The sequence below is a fragment of the Quercus suber genome, unplaced genomic scaffold (assembly GCF_002906115.3).
Source record: "Quercus suber isolate HL8 unplaced genomic scaffold, Cork oak 2.0 scaffold_30, whole genome shotgun sequence".
In the NCBI taxonomy this organism is placed as follows: domain Eukaryota; kingdom Viridiplantae; phylum Streptophyta; class Magnoliopsida; order Fagales; family Fagaceae; genus Quercus; species Quercus suber.
In genome coordinates this window covers 2,095,822-2,112,662 of record NW_027069495.1, presented here as the reverse complement: position 1 = coordinate 2,112,662, position 16,841 = coordinate 2,095,822, and the positions used below count along the sequence as shown (strand labels likewise).

The 16,841-nt window shown below is 37.9% G+C and overlaps 1 protein-coding gene across 1 annotated transcript; it reads left to right on the top strand.

The window, feature by feature from the left end:
* The first annotated feature begins 601 nt into the window (after nt 1-601).
* On the top strand, nt 602-6,175 carry LOC112015907 (probable aldo-keto reductase 1). The gene is made up of 7 exons (XM_024048368.2): nt 602-720; nt 2,999-3,166; nt 3,367-3,570; nt 3,766-3,938; nt 4,213-4,309; nt 4,885-5,038; nt 5,780-6,175. Exons 1-7 carry the CDS (start codon nt 658-660, stop codon nt 5,956-5,958), a joined length of 1,038 nt encoding a protein of 345 aa, XP_023904136.1. The 5' UTR covers nt 602-657; the 3' UTR covers nt 5,959-6,175.
* The last annotated feature ends 10,666 nt before the right edge of the window (nt 6,176-16,841 follow it).

The following is a 16,841-nucleotide window of genomic DNA, read 5'->3' as shown; positions in this document are numbered from 1 at the left end:
AATAGATTTTTCCATTTTCCATAAAAGTAGTGTCAAAACTATCTTAAAATAAATTTTTAATCATGATCTCAAAACTCTCTTAAAATAAATTGTTAATCATGACCTTAAGAGCACCCGTTAACATGACCCAAGAAAAGAAAGTAAATATTATGTTGGTAAATTTTTATGTGAAACCTTAAAGTGTCTAACCCTTTTACCCAAATAAAGAAAAATATAACACAATTGAATTCAATCATACCTCTTCCTATTTGATGTAGTACACCTAGATAGGAAACTGTAGCTAAAATTTTCCAATTGAACACCTACGACTTTTCTTAAGGGAAAAATAAAAATGAACCCCTCCTAGCCCTAGGCCTAGCCATCAGTGATGACGTTTTGAGTTTAGTTTCAAAACATCTGTAGATACTTTTATTTGCCTGGAAAAGTAAAAATGAACTCCTAGTTCTAGGTAGGTAGTAGTGGGTACATATCCATGGATGTCGTTAGAATTCTTTGAACTTGCCATCAGTGATTACGTTTTGAGTTTTGTTTCAAAACATCCTGTAGTTTTTACTCTTTACCTCTCTACTAGTACTACTATATATATATCTGAGATTTAATGATAATTGCCCAGGGAAATTATCCTAGAAAAAGATTTAAGAAAAACACACAATTTGAATGATGGCAGTACGGAACGAACTCCAAATTCCATTGGTGAAACTGGGCAATCAAGGCCTTGAGGTAAATACCAATGGCATTCCTTGAACACCCATTTCAATTTTTTTTTTCAAGAAATTTCCCCATTTTATATATGTTCAGCTCACATTTCTTTGAAAACCCATAAGCATAATTTGATCTATTTGGGATTTTAAAGTTACAAGAATCCATCTACTGTAACTCAGTATCATTAACTACTAGGTTTTTTTTTTTTTAAAAGTGAATTGACTATTAGTTTCAGTCTAAAATATTATGCATATCTTTTTGTGAAGGAAAATCATGCATATCCATTATCTATATAATATTATTTTATTATATTATATTTTATAAATATATTTTATAAATATATATATATATATATATATTAAAGTAAAAGATCTTCTCAAAAAAATAAAATATATATTAAAGCAGAAGAGGCCATTCCTTCGTGCGATGGTAAGTGGCTTCTAGTTGCAGGTTTAGCTGCCTACCATAATCTTTTCTTGCTTACCATAATCTTGTCAAGAAAGCAAATTTAATTCTACTTTAATTACCTTTAATTCTGTAACGTACTTTAATTTTAGTCTAATCTATCAATAGTACCTAGCCATAATCGAATAAAATAAAGTATTTTACTTATGTTGATTATGATTTATGAATAAAAAATGTAAAATATTATACGAACTGCATGGGTAAAATCCTACATCAAATAGCATATTTTTTACCTTTATGGTTCATTTCAGCAGCAACATATTCGTACAGGTTCAAGAGCTACTTCTCTTAATACATAATATAAATGGGATGTCGTTTGGTAAAGAAAGACACGACAAAGAAAAATAATATAGATCAAATGTCCCAGTTATAGTATTAGTGTATTACTCTACCATTTCATACAGAGTGTTCTACTTTAATGTGGGCCTTTTAATCTCAACCTAATCTTAGTTATGTCAAATAAAATAAAATGAACGCATGTGTAATAAATTTATAGGTAATTTTTTTTTTTGGTAAAATTCTATCGCTTTAGAATCCATTATTCTGTTGGAACTAGGAATCTTAAGCTGCTGGAAACAGAATATTGGTCCAAACTCCAAAGTGCAACATTGGTTTAGACTTAAGGACCTAAAAAGAAAAATTAAAAAAAAAAAACTTGTAGCAAATATTTGTTTCATAAGTAGTTAATGGCTGCAGTTACGTAGGTACTTTTTACATGGATCAACCTCAAAGAGAAGAGGTATGATTTAATAGGAAAGAATCTATAAGCTTTGACATAATGAGAAGCTACTCTTGGCAGCAAGTTTACTTGGGAATGAAAAAGCTAGAGTTTAGATCAATTTGGACACTTATAATTGAATTGTGACTTAAGGTTATGATGCCCTTAAGAGACTGTTACAATAGCAAAGCTGCCATTTGTGTACCCCCATAACCGAGCTCAACATGATGAACTAAACAGATTTGGCATAGTGAGAATCCTCTTTTGGTGATAAAGAAAAGACAAGTTTTGAGCGATTTGGTTATAGTTATAATTGAATTGTATTTTGAGGTTATGATGCCCTTAAAACTCTGTTATGACACCAATGCAGCCAACTGTATACCTGAGAACCAAGCTCAACATGATGAAATAAACAGATTGAGGTGATTGTCAAATTGTTAAGGTAAAGTTTAAGCCCGAAGAGATTTGCTATTATCTGTTGAAGACAGGAGTATGACAGATGCTGTCTGTTGAAGAGTAATTACAATTCTCTTGCCTACTATACTAAGAAATTTTTTCCATATATTTGAATCCGATGCACATACGCCAATTTTATGGATTTTGGAGGAGAGGGAGGAGTGTTGAGTTTAAATGTCATTTTTATATTTATATATTGGGTAATCAATTCATCTATACTATAATACTATATAATAGAGACTACGACGAGATTCTGGAATCAACAAAACCCTGCTCCTTAATTTTTCTGTTTTTGGAAATTAATGATGTATGTAGTAAAGTCCTTCAAATCTTGTGTGCTTCATATGTTGTCATGTGGGGGGCTTCAGAGAAATTAAAATTGATAGAAAGGCTGGACACTTCAGACCTTATATAGTCCTGTTTCTTTCTTCCTTCAAGACTCTCAACATAAGATTGGACCTTCATAAATAACCTATAACCATGAAAGTTTAGTAATAGATTTAACTAAAAATATAAATCCTTCAAATCTTTATTTAAAATCTTGCAGTTGATCTTTCTCACTGTTCAAGATGCACAAGTTCTATAGGTTTTAAGAAATGGTTTTCTCTATAATTTTTTGTTCATTTCTCTGTAATCTTTGACTCTTTTTTTTCCCAGGTCTCAAAACTAGGGTTTGGATGTATGACCCTGAGTGGAATGTACAATTCCCCACTCCCAGAGGAGGATGGAATTGAAGTAATAAAGTATGCTTTCAGTAAGGGAATCACTTTCTTTGATACATCAGACATTTATGGACCCCATACTAATGAAATTCTTCTTGGAAAGGTACATGACACCAATTTTAATTTTACTAGCTCCAAAGTTAAATGGCTTTTTTCCTATCTGGTAGTAAATCTAAAGATGGTCACTGATGTGGAATGTCTTTGTGATACTATTTTCTATAAGTTCTGTTGTTAGTGAACTGATTATCAATCTGGACCATATAAAAACTCTTATATTAACTGAGAGAAGTTTATATCTTTCAGGCCTTGAAGCAGTTGCCAAGAGAGAAAATTCAAATAGCCACCAAATTTGGTGTCCAAAAAATTGGATTTCCTCAGATGGAAGTGAACGGCAGCCCTGAGTATGTTCGCTCATCCTGCGAGGCTAGCTTGAAGCGTCTTGATGTGCAATACATTGATCTGTATTATCAGCATCGGGTAGACACAAAAGTACCCATAGAAGAAACTGTAAGTTATTCTCTTGCCCTTTCAACCACATGACAGCAATGGTTGGCCTTTTTGAATTATTTCTTGTTTTTAACTTGAAATTTTCAAATTCTTTGCATGTCTAATTTGCAGAGAATTTCAGAAAAGATTATTTCATTGTAGTGATGGTGAGATCTTGGTGGCAAATTTGATTAGATGCATCTTATTGGAATGTAGGTTGGTGAACTTAAGAAACTGGTAGAAGAGGGAAAGGTCAAGTACATTGGTCTATCTGAGGCCAGCCCAGACACAATAAGGAGGGCACATGCTGTGCATCCCATCACAGCTTTACAAATGGAGTGGTCTCTCTGGAGTCGTGAGATTGAAGATGAGATAATTCCACTTTGCAGGTTTGTTCAGTTCAAAGACGATGTTTTTCTATAAATTTTGGTGTCTTGAATGCTTCCATGTATCCTAAATCTCTCTCCTTTTTTTTTTTTTTTTTTTTTTTTTTTCCCCCTTATATTCATTCTTGCGTTTGCAACACTACTGTTCTTTTTGAATGACTGCTGCAACAACAAAAAAATCATCCATTTTGTGTAGATTTGATTTCAATATAATTTAATTATCTTATCCAGAAGCATGAGTATACTCTCTTGAATTTTAATGTTTTTGCACATGTAGGGAGCTTGGCATTGGAATAGTTCCATACAGTCCTCTTGGTCGTGGTTTTTTAGCTGGCAAAGGAGCTGTGGAAAATTTGGCTGCAAATAGCGTATTGGTACATATTTCACCAGTATTTTGTGTCATTCATTTGTAAGATACAAAGATTTTTCAGGAAATAATGATATTTTTCTTTGAGCAACGATTCATCAAGTTCATTGAATAAAACAGTACCTATTTTAGTCCTTGCAGTTTACAAGAAGTTCCAATTTCATCTATAACATTTGAAAAATTGCAACCAAGTCAAATTTTGAAAATTTAGCTATCAAGCTTTTCAATTTGCCACATTATATTCCATTCAATATTTAATCTGTTTGTGCTTTAAAAGAGTTACACAGTGTAACATCTACTATTGAATTTTTTTTCTTAAAAACAGACATCAATTAAGAATGTGACAGAGATTTTGGATATAACAGAATATCAAAGAAGAATACACAGACAATCGCAATTAGTTTGTTGAGGATCCAGAGCCAACTTCAAAGTTTTGGGGTTAAGCCTTTGTTGTCATATTTTAAAAACCATCTTCATAAGGATTTCAAGAATTTTGGCCTTTCTCCTTAATATTATTAACAATAGTAATAACAACAATAAAGATGCTTTAACTAAACTGACAGCCGGCTCTTTTTCTTTAAGGACATGCACCCTCGGTTCCAGGGAAAAAATTTGGACAAGAACAAGGCCATTTTTAGTCGAATAGAAGGACTTGCAAGAAAGTACCAATGCACTCCTGCTCAGCTTGCACTTGCATGGGTTCTCCAACAAGGAGATGATATTGTACCCATACCTGGTAATTGCCTTTCTTATTCTTTCCTTTTTCCCTGATTAATTGCATTGGTGTAAATTAGCTGCATATTTAAGTTTTCCTCATCTCATCAAAAATATTGAAATTTTCCTCACAAAAAAGAGACAAAATAATAAGTGGCTGAAGTTCTATTCAATGTTATTAATACTATTTTCCTTTTTGTGCTACAAATTAAAATTATTTTGATTTTAATTATGTAATGCTCTTCTCCCTATTAAGCTGCAACATGTAGAATGAAGAACACCTGCATCTTATAGAGACCAAACATCAAATTAGTCATCAATGGAAAATGTCAAAAGTATTCGGATCCAATTTCCATAAGGAGTTCCTGCCTCAAGTTTCAAAGTTTGGCATATAAATAAACAACCCATTTCATGGCTGGAAATTACATAGATAATGCCTCCCATAATGTCATAACAGCCTTAGAAAAACTCAGATTTTAGTTAGTGTTACATATTCATAAACGAAGTGTTAGGTAGCAGTCATAACTAAATAAGAGCTTAGTTTGGGTTCATGTTTGTGGCATAATTTTTGAAAGAGTGGTAGTTTGGTTTCGTGGAATTTGAAAATGAATGTTCACTAATATGCTCATGTTCTCTCAAAGTATCTATGTAGTATACAAATTTTCTTTTGATTTAAAATCCCTTTGGAATTGTTTTGCAGATTTTATTTTCCAATGTGCCAAATCTTGTATATTGTTCATTCATTTTCCGTGAACTTTTGCAGGGACTACTAAGATCAAGAATCTGGAGAATAATATTGGCTCTTTGAAGTTAAAACTTACAGAAGAAGAGCTCAAAGAGATATCTGATGCTGTACCAATGGAAGAGGTAGCTGGCAGTAGAAGCTTTCAAAACATGGATCATTTTCACTGGAAGTTTGCCAACACTCCTCCAAAAAATTAATTCTCTACTTACACATGGATGATGTCCATTCCACTTAAATAATGCTATGTTTTGGTGAAATGAAAGGCCAGATTTATATTAAATAACTAGCTATGTCATTCACACTGCAAAACTAGCAACATTATTATGTAAACCTTTTTGAGAATGGCACCAATGTGCTTTGGCAGTTTGTTCATCAGTTTTCGTAATTAGAATTTTTTTGGAGTTTGTTCTTTAATTTTTATTTATTAATTAATCTTGTCTCATAAGGCTTCTTCTTTGTTATTATAATAATTTTTTTCCAATGTGTTATAACTATTAGAAAACAGATACAAAATTTGTCCAATGCTCACAAATGTTTAAATATCATATCAAGTGGTACGATGTTTGGCCATTAAAGGGTAAACACCCCCTATTTTTGCATGAGCATGACACTCGCTTGAGCGAATTATGCAAAATCTCTAGTCCAAAAAGTTCACCCCTCACTTACATGGTATCTCAATTGAGCAAACTTCAGACATAGAGCAACAGAAAGACTCACCTCTCATCTCGATCAACCCAATTCTTGCCTGACTCTTGTGTCGACCCTAATTTCATGCCAACTTCAATGATCTTGGTTTTTCACATGATTAATTTTTTTTTTTTTTTTTTGGGTTTCTTTGACTCTAACTATACTAAAGGGATTATAACACTTTTTTCACTTTCTTTCAAAGTGGGATTACAAGGCAGAACCAAACCACTAGACAAACTAGGTAATTACCTAAGGCCTATGTGCAACAAGATCCCCAAACCTTAACCAATATAGCCTCAAGTACTAGTCAATGGATAAAATTAAATTTTTTATCCAATAAAAAACAGAAAAAGTAAAAAATAAAATGCTAAAACTATTATAAATTTTACTGCAAAAAGCAAAGAAACTAATGTGGCAATAAATGAGATTTGTGAACTTCAATAATCTAATAAATGCATATTTTAATTGTTTTATTATGATTTGTGAGACATCAATTTATAAGTTTTATGTAATCAAATTTGTAATATATCTTTCCCTCAAATAAAAAATTTTAATATCTCTAATATCAGTATACCACTCAATAGAAAAAATTCCTCTTCATGAGTGTGCTCATGGCTCGTTTCTGCCACAACATAAACAAAAAATCTCTCTCATCAAAGTAGAACTTTTACTTTGGTAAAACCTATAGAAGTAGTACTTGGAAACAGCTACTCCTTTTTATTTTCTTAAAATAAAATTTTACCTTTTAAATTTGCTTGTTGCTATATGTTTATCAACAAAAAATTATGTTTCGTGTAAAAGGAAACATTAAAAATAAAAAAAAAATACAACTAATTACTACAAAATAAAATGTGGGGCTTGTGGGCCTGATAGCCTCAGCCCATCGTGTGTAGGCCCAAGGCCCACGCTGAGGAAGGATGACCATCCGAAGCTAAATTAGAGAGAGACTCGTTTTTGAATCCACATCGAGGACCTCTTCGTCCTCGGCATACTAAGGATAATTTTGGGAAGGGACAAGCCCAGAGCAAGCTATCACCTCCACACTTAATGCATTCACCTAACCCCTTTGGCCGCATTAATGGGATGCAACCCCTTAGCAGGGCGACGTTAATCAGGGTGAACCACTTAAGTGTTGATAAGGCTTCTGATAGGATGGACGGTCAGAAGAAAGGCGAATGGATGATCAACAGATGGAAGAACGAGATAGGACAATGAAGACTATATAAAGAGGAGCGAGTAAAGTAAGGAGGGAGGGGGGGGGGGGGAAGGCCTCTTCGGCCCATGGCCGAGGAGCATCCTCCAGTTGTAAATGGTTCTAAGTATTTTTTTCAATAAAAGAAAAGAGTTCATGCTTCGTGAATGCCGGCCAGCGCCTAAACCTTCGATTCACTCTCTACAAATTTATTGTTTGGGCTTATTGGGCTGAAAACCCATTCATGCTCTAGGGTCCAATCCAAGTTGAGTCCCTGCAATTGGCGCCGTCTGTGGGAAGGATTAGTGCGCTGGCCGGCGCACTAGACGATTGTTCTAAGTGGTCGTTTTACAATAGGTTGGCGACGTATTAAAAAAAAAAAAAATCGCAGGAAAGTGGAAGATTCGACAACAAAAAGAGAAAGCTTGATATTATTTCATAAATAGAAAAGTACAAAATACAATCAGAGGCTCAGGCAGGCGTGTTTTACAAACAAATTTACAAGCTAATTCTACAATTAGAGGCCCAGGTGGACCCATCCTAGAACTAGCTAGAGGGAAGTGTCAACCCGTTCCCTTATTGGCATCAAGAGAATGGGAGAACTTGACAATAAGAGGGCGGAAGGGGGCTGAGGCTAGCTCGCTTCAAGGCCACCAACAACTCCTTTCTCGGAGCGGCGAAGCTTGAACAAAGCGAGGAGCAGATGCAGGAGCTCCGGGACGCCCTCCCCCGTGATGTTCCCTTGATTCTCTCCAATCCTCACAAGCATTGGCCGTTGGAGACGGCAACACTCGAGCACCGCCCATGACATGAATCCGCACGTCTCCTCCGTCGGGGGTGCGCTCCGAGGAGAGACATTAGGTACTTCAACGACATCTCTCCGGGCCACCGTGTATGGGGCCATCGGGGTTACACCTAGATTCTGCCGCACCGGAAGCCCAGTGGGGGCTGCGGCCACAACGGCTCTTGGCACGAATATCCTCACACCCGCCCAAAGCCGCCCCATAACTACCAACTCCGGTCACAATTCCGGCGGGGTTATTAAAGGGGCTTGGGGAGCTGAAAGGGTGTGTTCTTTCTATTTGTGTTGGGAGGTTCATGGAGTATGGAGAAACCATCCCCCCGGAAAGCCTTATATAGAGGATGAGGGTTGGTGAGAATTAATTCACGCAGAATTTGAAAAGAGAGTTATCAGCAGGGCTAATAATGAAGCTACCAAATTCCAAGGGGGCCGTAGACCATTGGACTTGTGTTAATTCATGAGGACATTAATGAAGGCGTGTCTCGCGCACCGAAGCGTCAAGCGCGGAACACGAACGGCCAAGGGACGCTTCGTAAATGAAAAAGATGGGGGCTCGAGTTGGAGGCGAGATCAACGCCACGTGTAAAGATCATAATCCGACTCAAGGAGGAATCGTCTCCAGTAAAGCGGTCCGGGGACAAACCCCTACTTACAGAAAAATAGAAGTGATAGACAGAACCAAGGCATTGCATGGTCCTCGGACTCAAACCTATGGGAAAACTAATCACACCATTATATCTGGATACTAAACAGAACCAAGGTATTGCATGGTCCTCGGACTCAAACCTATGGGGAAACTAGATACTTACAGAAAAATAGAAGTGATAGACAGAACCAAGGTATTACATGGTCCTCGGACTCAAGCCTATGGGAAAACTAATCACACCATTATAGCTGGGTACTAGACAGAACCAAGGTATTGCATGGTCCTCGGACTCAAACCTATGAGGAAACTAGATACTTGCAGAAAAATAGAAGTGATAAACAGAATCAAGGCATTGCATGGTCCTCGGACTCAAGCCTATGGAAAAACTAATCACACCATTATACCTGAGTACTAGACAGAACCAAGGTATTACATGGTCCTCGGACTCAAACCTATGGGGAAACTAGATACTTACAAGGAAATGAAAGCGTTAAACAGAACTAAGGCATTGCATAGTCCTCGGACTCAAGCCTATAGGGAAACTAACCACTCAGCTATATCTGCGTACTAGACAGAACCAAGGTATTGCATGGTCCAAGGACTCGAACCTATGGAGAAAATAACTATCTGTAGAAAAACCAAAGCGTTACCTAGAGTCAAGCTATAATACGGTCCTTAGATTTATATTTGAAGGATAACAGATGATCTCATGAGACTAACTCCAGAATAGAATACAAGTATTGAGCAGAATATTAGAGTAAGGCAAATAAAAGAAAATATCCATAGTTGGGAGCAAAGTATTGAGCATTCAGTTCAAACAGAAAATATATAGTCTCCTTACAACGCCACCGAGGCAAGAAACAAAATGAAATAAAAGAGAACGTAAACAGAACTATCCTATGTCATACGCCAGTCTCCCCAACTCAGTAGGCAAATTAACTCGATAAGCAGATCAAAGGGCTTTAGCCAATGCCTAAGGGTCTTGTCTCGGAGGGTCTGCGGGTATGGCCGGGGAGTCCGCAGAAGGTCTCGCCATGTCTTGGGGCATTTCCTGACCCTCGGTTCTAACTCCCCCCAACGCTCTCTGGGGTTCAACCTCCTCGGGGGGTTTGTCAGCTGAAGATGTATCCTCGGCGGTCTTATTGTGGTTCTCACTCGCTGGTAATGCGGACCCCTCCTCGGGAGCAGTAGGGGCAGTCTCACGAATTGCAATGGGGTAATATACCCTGTCCTCCCTCCTAAGGTCAGATGAGGCATCAACTCCTGCTTGGTTGAGGGCTTCATGTCAGGTCTTAGAAACAAAAATGCCTGCACACTGCAGGAACTTGAGCTCGAAGGGTGACTTCAGTCTTAGCCACCCCATCTGCGAAAGCCTCCTCCTCTGCCTGTTCTACAGAACGCTGAGCGTCTATTCTTGTAAACACCGCCTCATCTTTGGCTCTCATAGCCTCGTCCCTAGCATACTCGGCAATACCTTTCTCATGGATTGCCTCAGCCAACTTTTTCTTCAGGTCGGCAATATCCTCTTTGGCAGCTTGTAGGTGGCCCTCAATGTTTTGCAAGCGATTGGTCTGATCCTCAGCTTGCTTCCTAACCGCGGTTAAGTCAGAGGCAGTAGCTTCCCTGGCCTTTGTCATATCCTCCAGATTCTCGGTCGCCTTTTTTAGGTCGGCCTCAGATCTCTTGAGGGTACTGGTAGCTTTCAAGAACTTGTCACGCTCTTGCACTAAGGCGCTGCTCTGGCCATCGACCTCCTCGTCCAACCTGAAAAGAGCCCAGATAGCCTGTCAATAAAAACAAGTAACTCCATAAAGAGAAGGGAAGGTACTAAGTAACAAAGTTCAAATAAAGTAAATAGGTACCAAGGGACCCACCATGCCTAGATATTTCTTAAGGTTAAGGACAACCTCTGGCCCACTCATATTTCTTAGCTCGGCTATGTCAGTGGGAAGGAGAAGAGACTTCTCCAGGGCATCAGCTACGAAAGCCCCCTCAACTCCTTGAGATTCCCGTATCGATGTGTCATCTATCAGGGGTTGATCATGGAGCATGGCAGCGGGCAGCTAGGCTTGGGCCTCAGACTGCTGGACGATCTTCCTACTTTTCCGTTGACCACCGAGCTTTAATTGTTTCGAAGGCCTGCGGAATCCACCTTCCTCGGGCGGGGAATGGGATTTGCTCCCATCCATTGGCTCCTTACCCTTGGAAGGTCTCTTCCTTTTTGGGTCATAAGACTCGGTCTGAGGGTCTGATACTGTAGGGACAGAGAATGACCTGGTTTGCACAGTTAAAATCTGGGGCGGAGGTGTCGGGGGCTTGGGCTGCGACTCTTCCGGTGCACTCTTCTTGGAGCCGCCTTCAAGTAGGTCAAGAAGATTGGTTTGGGGCTGTCTTTTTAAACCCATCTCAGCCTGAGTACCAACTCTTAGGGATCGGAGATCGGCTTCGAACAGATGAGGGTCTCCTAGATCACCAGAGGGATCTTCGGACTGATCAGCTTGGTTGAACACACTATATTCGTCCTCAGAAGAGCTCAGTTCAACCACCTCCCCTGCCTTCTTAGATTGTCCTTCCTCGGTCTCCGTTACTTGGTGGGATGAGGAGGGACCTGCTAGCGGAATGCTTTCAGGTATGTGAGATCCCTCGAAAAATGCAAAACCGTCCTCCACCACGATAATCTGCGTAAGCCGAGGGTCACGAGCTCTAATTACGTGCTTCGGGACTAGGAATGATTTCTGAGCTGGGTCGCATCCGAGAATTTGTGAGCAGCTCTAACCTGGTTATCAGTTTCGTTCAGGAAAAGTTCCGTCCTAAGAACGGTTTCCAAATCCGCTTTGTTGACCAGGTGGAAATGACGTGCGAAGGTGTGCGGATCTGCGAAAAGAAAAGCAAAACTCCTGTGGTTAATCAATCAAAGCGGATATGCAGCTATAAAAAAAAATAATAATAATAAATAAAAATACTGAAACCTAGATCGTCTCCTACTTCGGATACCCTACCTAGCTCCCCCTCTACTGTTGGGTAGTGAAGACCGTTGTGCCACTCCCCCGACACTATGAAGAAATCTTGAGTCAACCCCTTATTAGAATCAGGAAGACACTGGATAAGTCGGACCCTGTCGTCCCTTGTCTTCATATAGTACGTCTTACCCCTCAGGTGATGAAGGTTGTAGCACCAGTTTACATTGTGGTGAGTCAGTCTCAGCCCCATTTTCTCATTCAAGGTATCTACACACCCTAATATCCTAAATACATTCACGGCACACTGGGTAGGAGCCAGACGGAAATGCCTAAGGTAACCGATAGTCACTAGCCTCATAGGGATTCTCATCCCTCCCTCTACGAAAATGACTATCGGGATCACGACTTCACCCTCTCTCCTCTTAATGTACCACTCCCCTTCTTCATAGTACCTCAAACTCACATTATTGGGTATCTCATAGTCAACAATGAATTTGTTCATCATCTCGTTTGATGTCGCGGAAGCCTGAAGAAGAGCACACACGATACTCTCTTGATGAAACAGAAACTAAACTGTTAGTTTCTGGTAGTAAACCTTGAATCCACGAGGGGTTTCCTTGAATCCACAAGGAGATAAAACTGGAATCCACCAGAAGAGAAAATTGACAAAATGTCTGTGTTTATTGATAATAGTCTATCTTGTCTCTGACGGCTACAAAACATATAAATACTGAGCAAAAACGTTTAAAACCCTAATTCGCACTAATTAAGCGATTAGGTGACAAAATTACCGAATTTTGCCAAAAATGGCAAAATTGAGTTAAACGCAGAATCATAAATTACTGACCTTAAGGGTCGTCCCAAAACAGACGGGACCTTATTCTGACTTTTAAACTAAAAGTTATTAAGGAAAAACAAATATTACTATAAATAGCAAAAACATTGTTTTCGGGGCCTTAACGAAGGAATTCGCCTAAAATTTGGCGACGTTCATGGTTATGAATCTGGATCAGAACGCCGTTTCCCTTCAACCTGCCAAATTTCATGCAATTCCGACACTGTTACTTCTGATGGCCCCTACTAGCACCTCCCTTTGATCTTGCGTTGTGACTTCCTGCGCCCTTGCTGCTCCAAGAAGGCATGTGTTATCTGTTCTACATCAGTCCCCCCCACTTGGAAAGAACTCGACCCCGAGTTCCCACTATCCAGTTCATCAGGAGGATGATAATCATATAAGTCAGCAACATTGAAGGTAGAAGAAATGCTCATATCTGGAGGAAGAGCAACCACATAAGCATTGTTGTTGATCTTCTTAGTAATCTGAAATGGCCCGTACTTCTTGTCCTTCAATTTGTTGTAGGTACCAATAGGAAATCTCTCCTTCCTAAGATACACCAGCACTAAATCCCCAACATTGAAGATCTTCTCACGCCTCTTCTTATCAGCAGCCTTCTTGTACTTAGCATTTGTAGCTTCCAGTTTCTGCCTCACCTCCTCTTGCATGGCTTGAATACGGTCAGCCATATTCTCTGCTGCTTGACTCACTCCTGGAAGCTCAGGTAAAGGTACCAAGTGCAAAGCGTGTTTTGGGGGCACGCAGTAGACGATGGCAAATGGAGACTTACCAGTGCTTCTATTGACTGAGCTATTGTATGCAAACTCTGCTTGGGATAATGCAAGATCCCACTGCTTGGGCTTCTCACCTGAGATACACCGAATTAGATTCCCCAAAGTACGATTAACCACTTTTGTCTAGCCATCAGTCTGTGGATGACTAGTGCTGCTGTAATTCAAGGAAGTGTCAAAACGCTTCCACAAAGTTCGCCAGAAGTGACTAATGAACTTGGTATCCCGGTCAGAGGTGATGGACTTTGGCACTCCATGCAAACGCACAACTTCTTTAAAGAACAGATTGGCCACTCGAGTAGCATCTGAAGTCTTCTTACATGCTATGAAATGGGACATCTTGGAGTACCTGTCAACCACAACAAAAACAGAATCCATACCTCGCTGGGTTTGAGGAAGACCCAGTATAAAGTCCATAGACAGATCTTATTTATTATTCTCCTAATGACTGTCAAATGAATAATAAATCTCACGACTTGTATTTGCATGAACTCTTAATCCTGAGAGAATAATGAACCTGATCATGAGGTGTAGGTTGCTTTGATATATCAGGAGTGAGATCTACAGTTATGGTCAAAACCTCAGTATGTTGGGCAGCCACATTTAGTGTTGATGGAACATGTATTCTCAAGATGGAATTCATAGTCTCTTAACGGAGATATAAAATATTCCCTTGAGATAAGTTTAATGGTTTGTTATTCAAAGAGTTAGGCCTAACCACTTTAGTAAGACTAAAGTATATATTTATGGAATTGGATTTCATAAATATATAATGAATAACATTAAAGGATTAAACCGGGTACTCAAGGATTAAGATGTAGTAATTTACAAAGTGGCAGTCTACATTAATGACTTTGTATTACTACGAATATTTTATGAAGGGGTTGCATGTATAATAAAGTCTTGGGATATAATTTATAGATAAGGCCTAGAGTGCAACTATTTTATATAGTGGTATTAAAAATAGTTAATGGTAACTTGGACTTGTCAAGAGTTGACAGAAAAGCCCAAGGCCCATTAGAGCTAGTGTCTTATTGGTCCCTTTTGGTCCCACTCCAGCCACACACTTAAGCCCAATTGGTAAGGCCAAAAGGCCGGCCCAATTAGATAAATTGGTTAGATACAAAGGGAAAAACGTACAGAAATAGATGTGAGAAAAACATCATGAAAATGGTGTGCATGTGAGTTTTTGTCACTCAAAAGTCATCCCTTTGTTACCAATCGAGAGACCACACATCTTGGGCGTTAGTGGAATTGGAGTGAAGATTAAAAGTAGTCCCAAGTGCTTCAATCTTTGTTTTGAAATTCACCGCTTCAAGGTACGATCTCTTGTTTCTCTAATTCTGAAATTTACTTTGTACGTGTTATCAATATCGAATGAAGTAGATCCGTTTAAAACTTATTTTCCGCTGCATTTATCTTTATATCCATCAGCCTTCCCAATTCAAAACAAAAGAAATTTAATATAAAGTCCTAAATTGAACAATCATGGCAACGAGGGTCATTGCATGCAAATGAGACTAAAGGCCTGCAACAAATGCTAGCTACAACGCCGTAGAATTAGAATTTTAAATAAGGAGAGGGATTCTTTTTAGGAGTTTATTTGTCGAGTGTTGTGGGGTCTAAGATACTTTATAAACCATAGTGTATTTTCATATTGTCTAATATTTTACTTAACCAATGACTTGTAACCTAATAAAGGGAAATTGTTTTGGGAATGTGCATGGTAACAAAGCTTTAAGTCTCTTTCTCAATTTTTGATGTAACTAAATGGCAAAAGAATAAAATGCCAAAGTAATGCTTATAACTGTCTGGCTATTTTTATGCTTCTTCCAACCAAAAATAGAAAATAAAAATAAAAAATTGTGAAGATAAAAGTATCAAATGAATAGAACAATTGCCTTGATGAGACAACCAATAGAGTACATATTAACACAAGAAGCGTATAGAAAAAACCCTCACAAACTCTAGTCAAAATCAGCTCATGCCAAGTACGTAAAAACAAAGCAACTATTCCTAACGAACCATGCAGATCAACTTTTCCCGATGGATATGTCAGTGTGATGACTACGTGGCACAATCTAATCCATTGAAGATTGAACCATGCACAGTTTTTTTCCAATCCAACATACACAGAATAACTTTGTGAGAGATTGGATAACAAGATTTGGGCACATAGATTTGGATTTGACAAATCCATTATAGAATTTGAAATAACTTCTAAGTCCATAGAATGTTAGAAATCCATAATATAAGTTTCAATATTTAGATTTTTAAATTTCGGCATTTTAAATTTATCACTTTAAAATTCAGATTTAAATACAAATCCAAATTCAAATAACTAAACACAATCTTGATATTTTGTCTCATCAGTTATGTCTGGAAAATGGTAATATATATATATATATATATAATATGACGCCTCATGCATCATACATGCATGAACTTATAAAAAATATTAAGTCCTTCTTGCAGTCTTTCTCCTTATTCTTTTAAGTCAATAGACTCAACAAAATAAGACTATCTTCCTCTTTTTCGTGACCTTTTGAATCAGAATTACTTCCTTTGACCACTTGGTTTTTTTTTCCTTGTCCATTGATTACTCGGGTTTCCCTATGCCTATAGAGAGTAAAAGTCTTGCTTTGTTTATTTAGCAACCAGCAACATTTTTTTAGGGGGTAAAAGTGTAAATTTCACATAAAACATAGGAATATGCACGAAAATTTTTCTTTGGACCTATTAAGATGCAAACACATGTCAAATCTAATACTCTTGTGCACCCATTGAGATACTGATACATACCCAAAAGAAATTGGACTAGTAATCGTTTATGAAATAGAAGTTGATGATCTAAATTATCAACCATATTACCTACACAACCAAAATGCAAAAGAGGCAAACAGAGAATGAATTGAACAAAAAATTAAAATAATCTTCTACATCTTATCTCTAATACCAATATAAATTTCAAATGAATCAAAACCCTAAAATTCATAAATGTAAACTCAAAAATCAAAACGGAAAAGAACATTAGCTAATCATGAAATAGGTCACGATAAGGAAAAAACATGTATAACAACCAAAAACTCAAACAGAAAAACCAAAGATAAAAAATATTTAACTTAAGATTTCACAAAACCACATTTGAATACCTTCAAATTAGAACT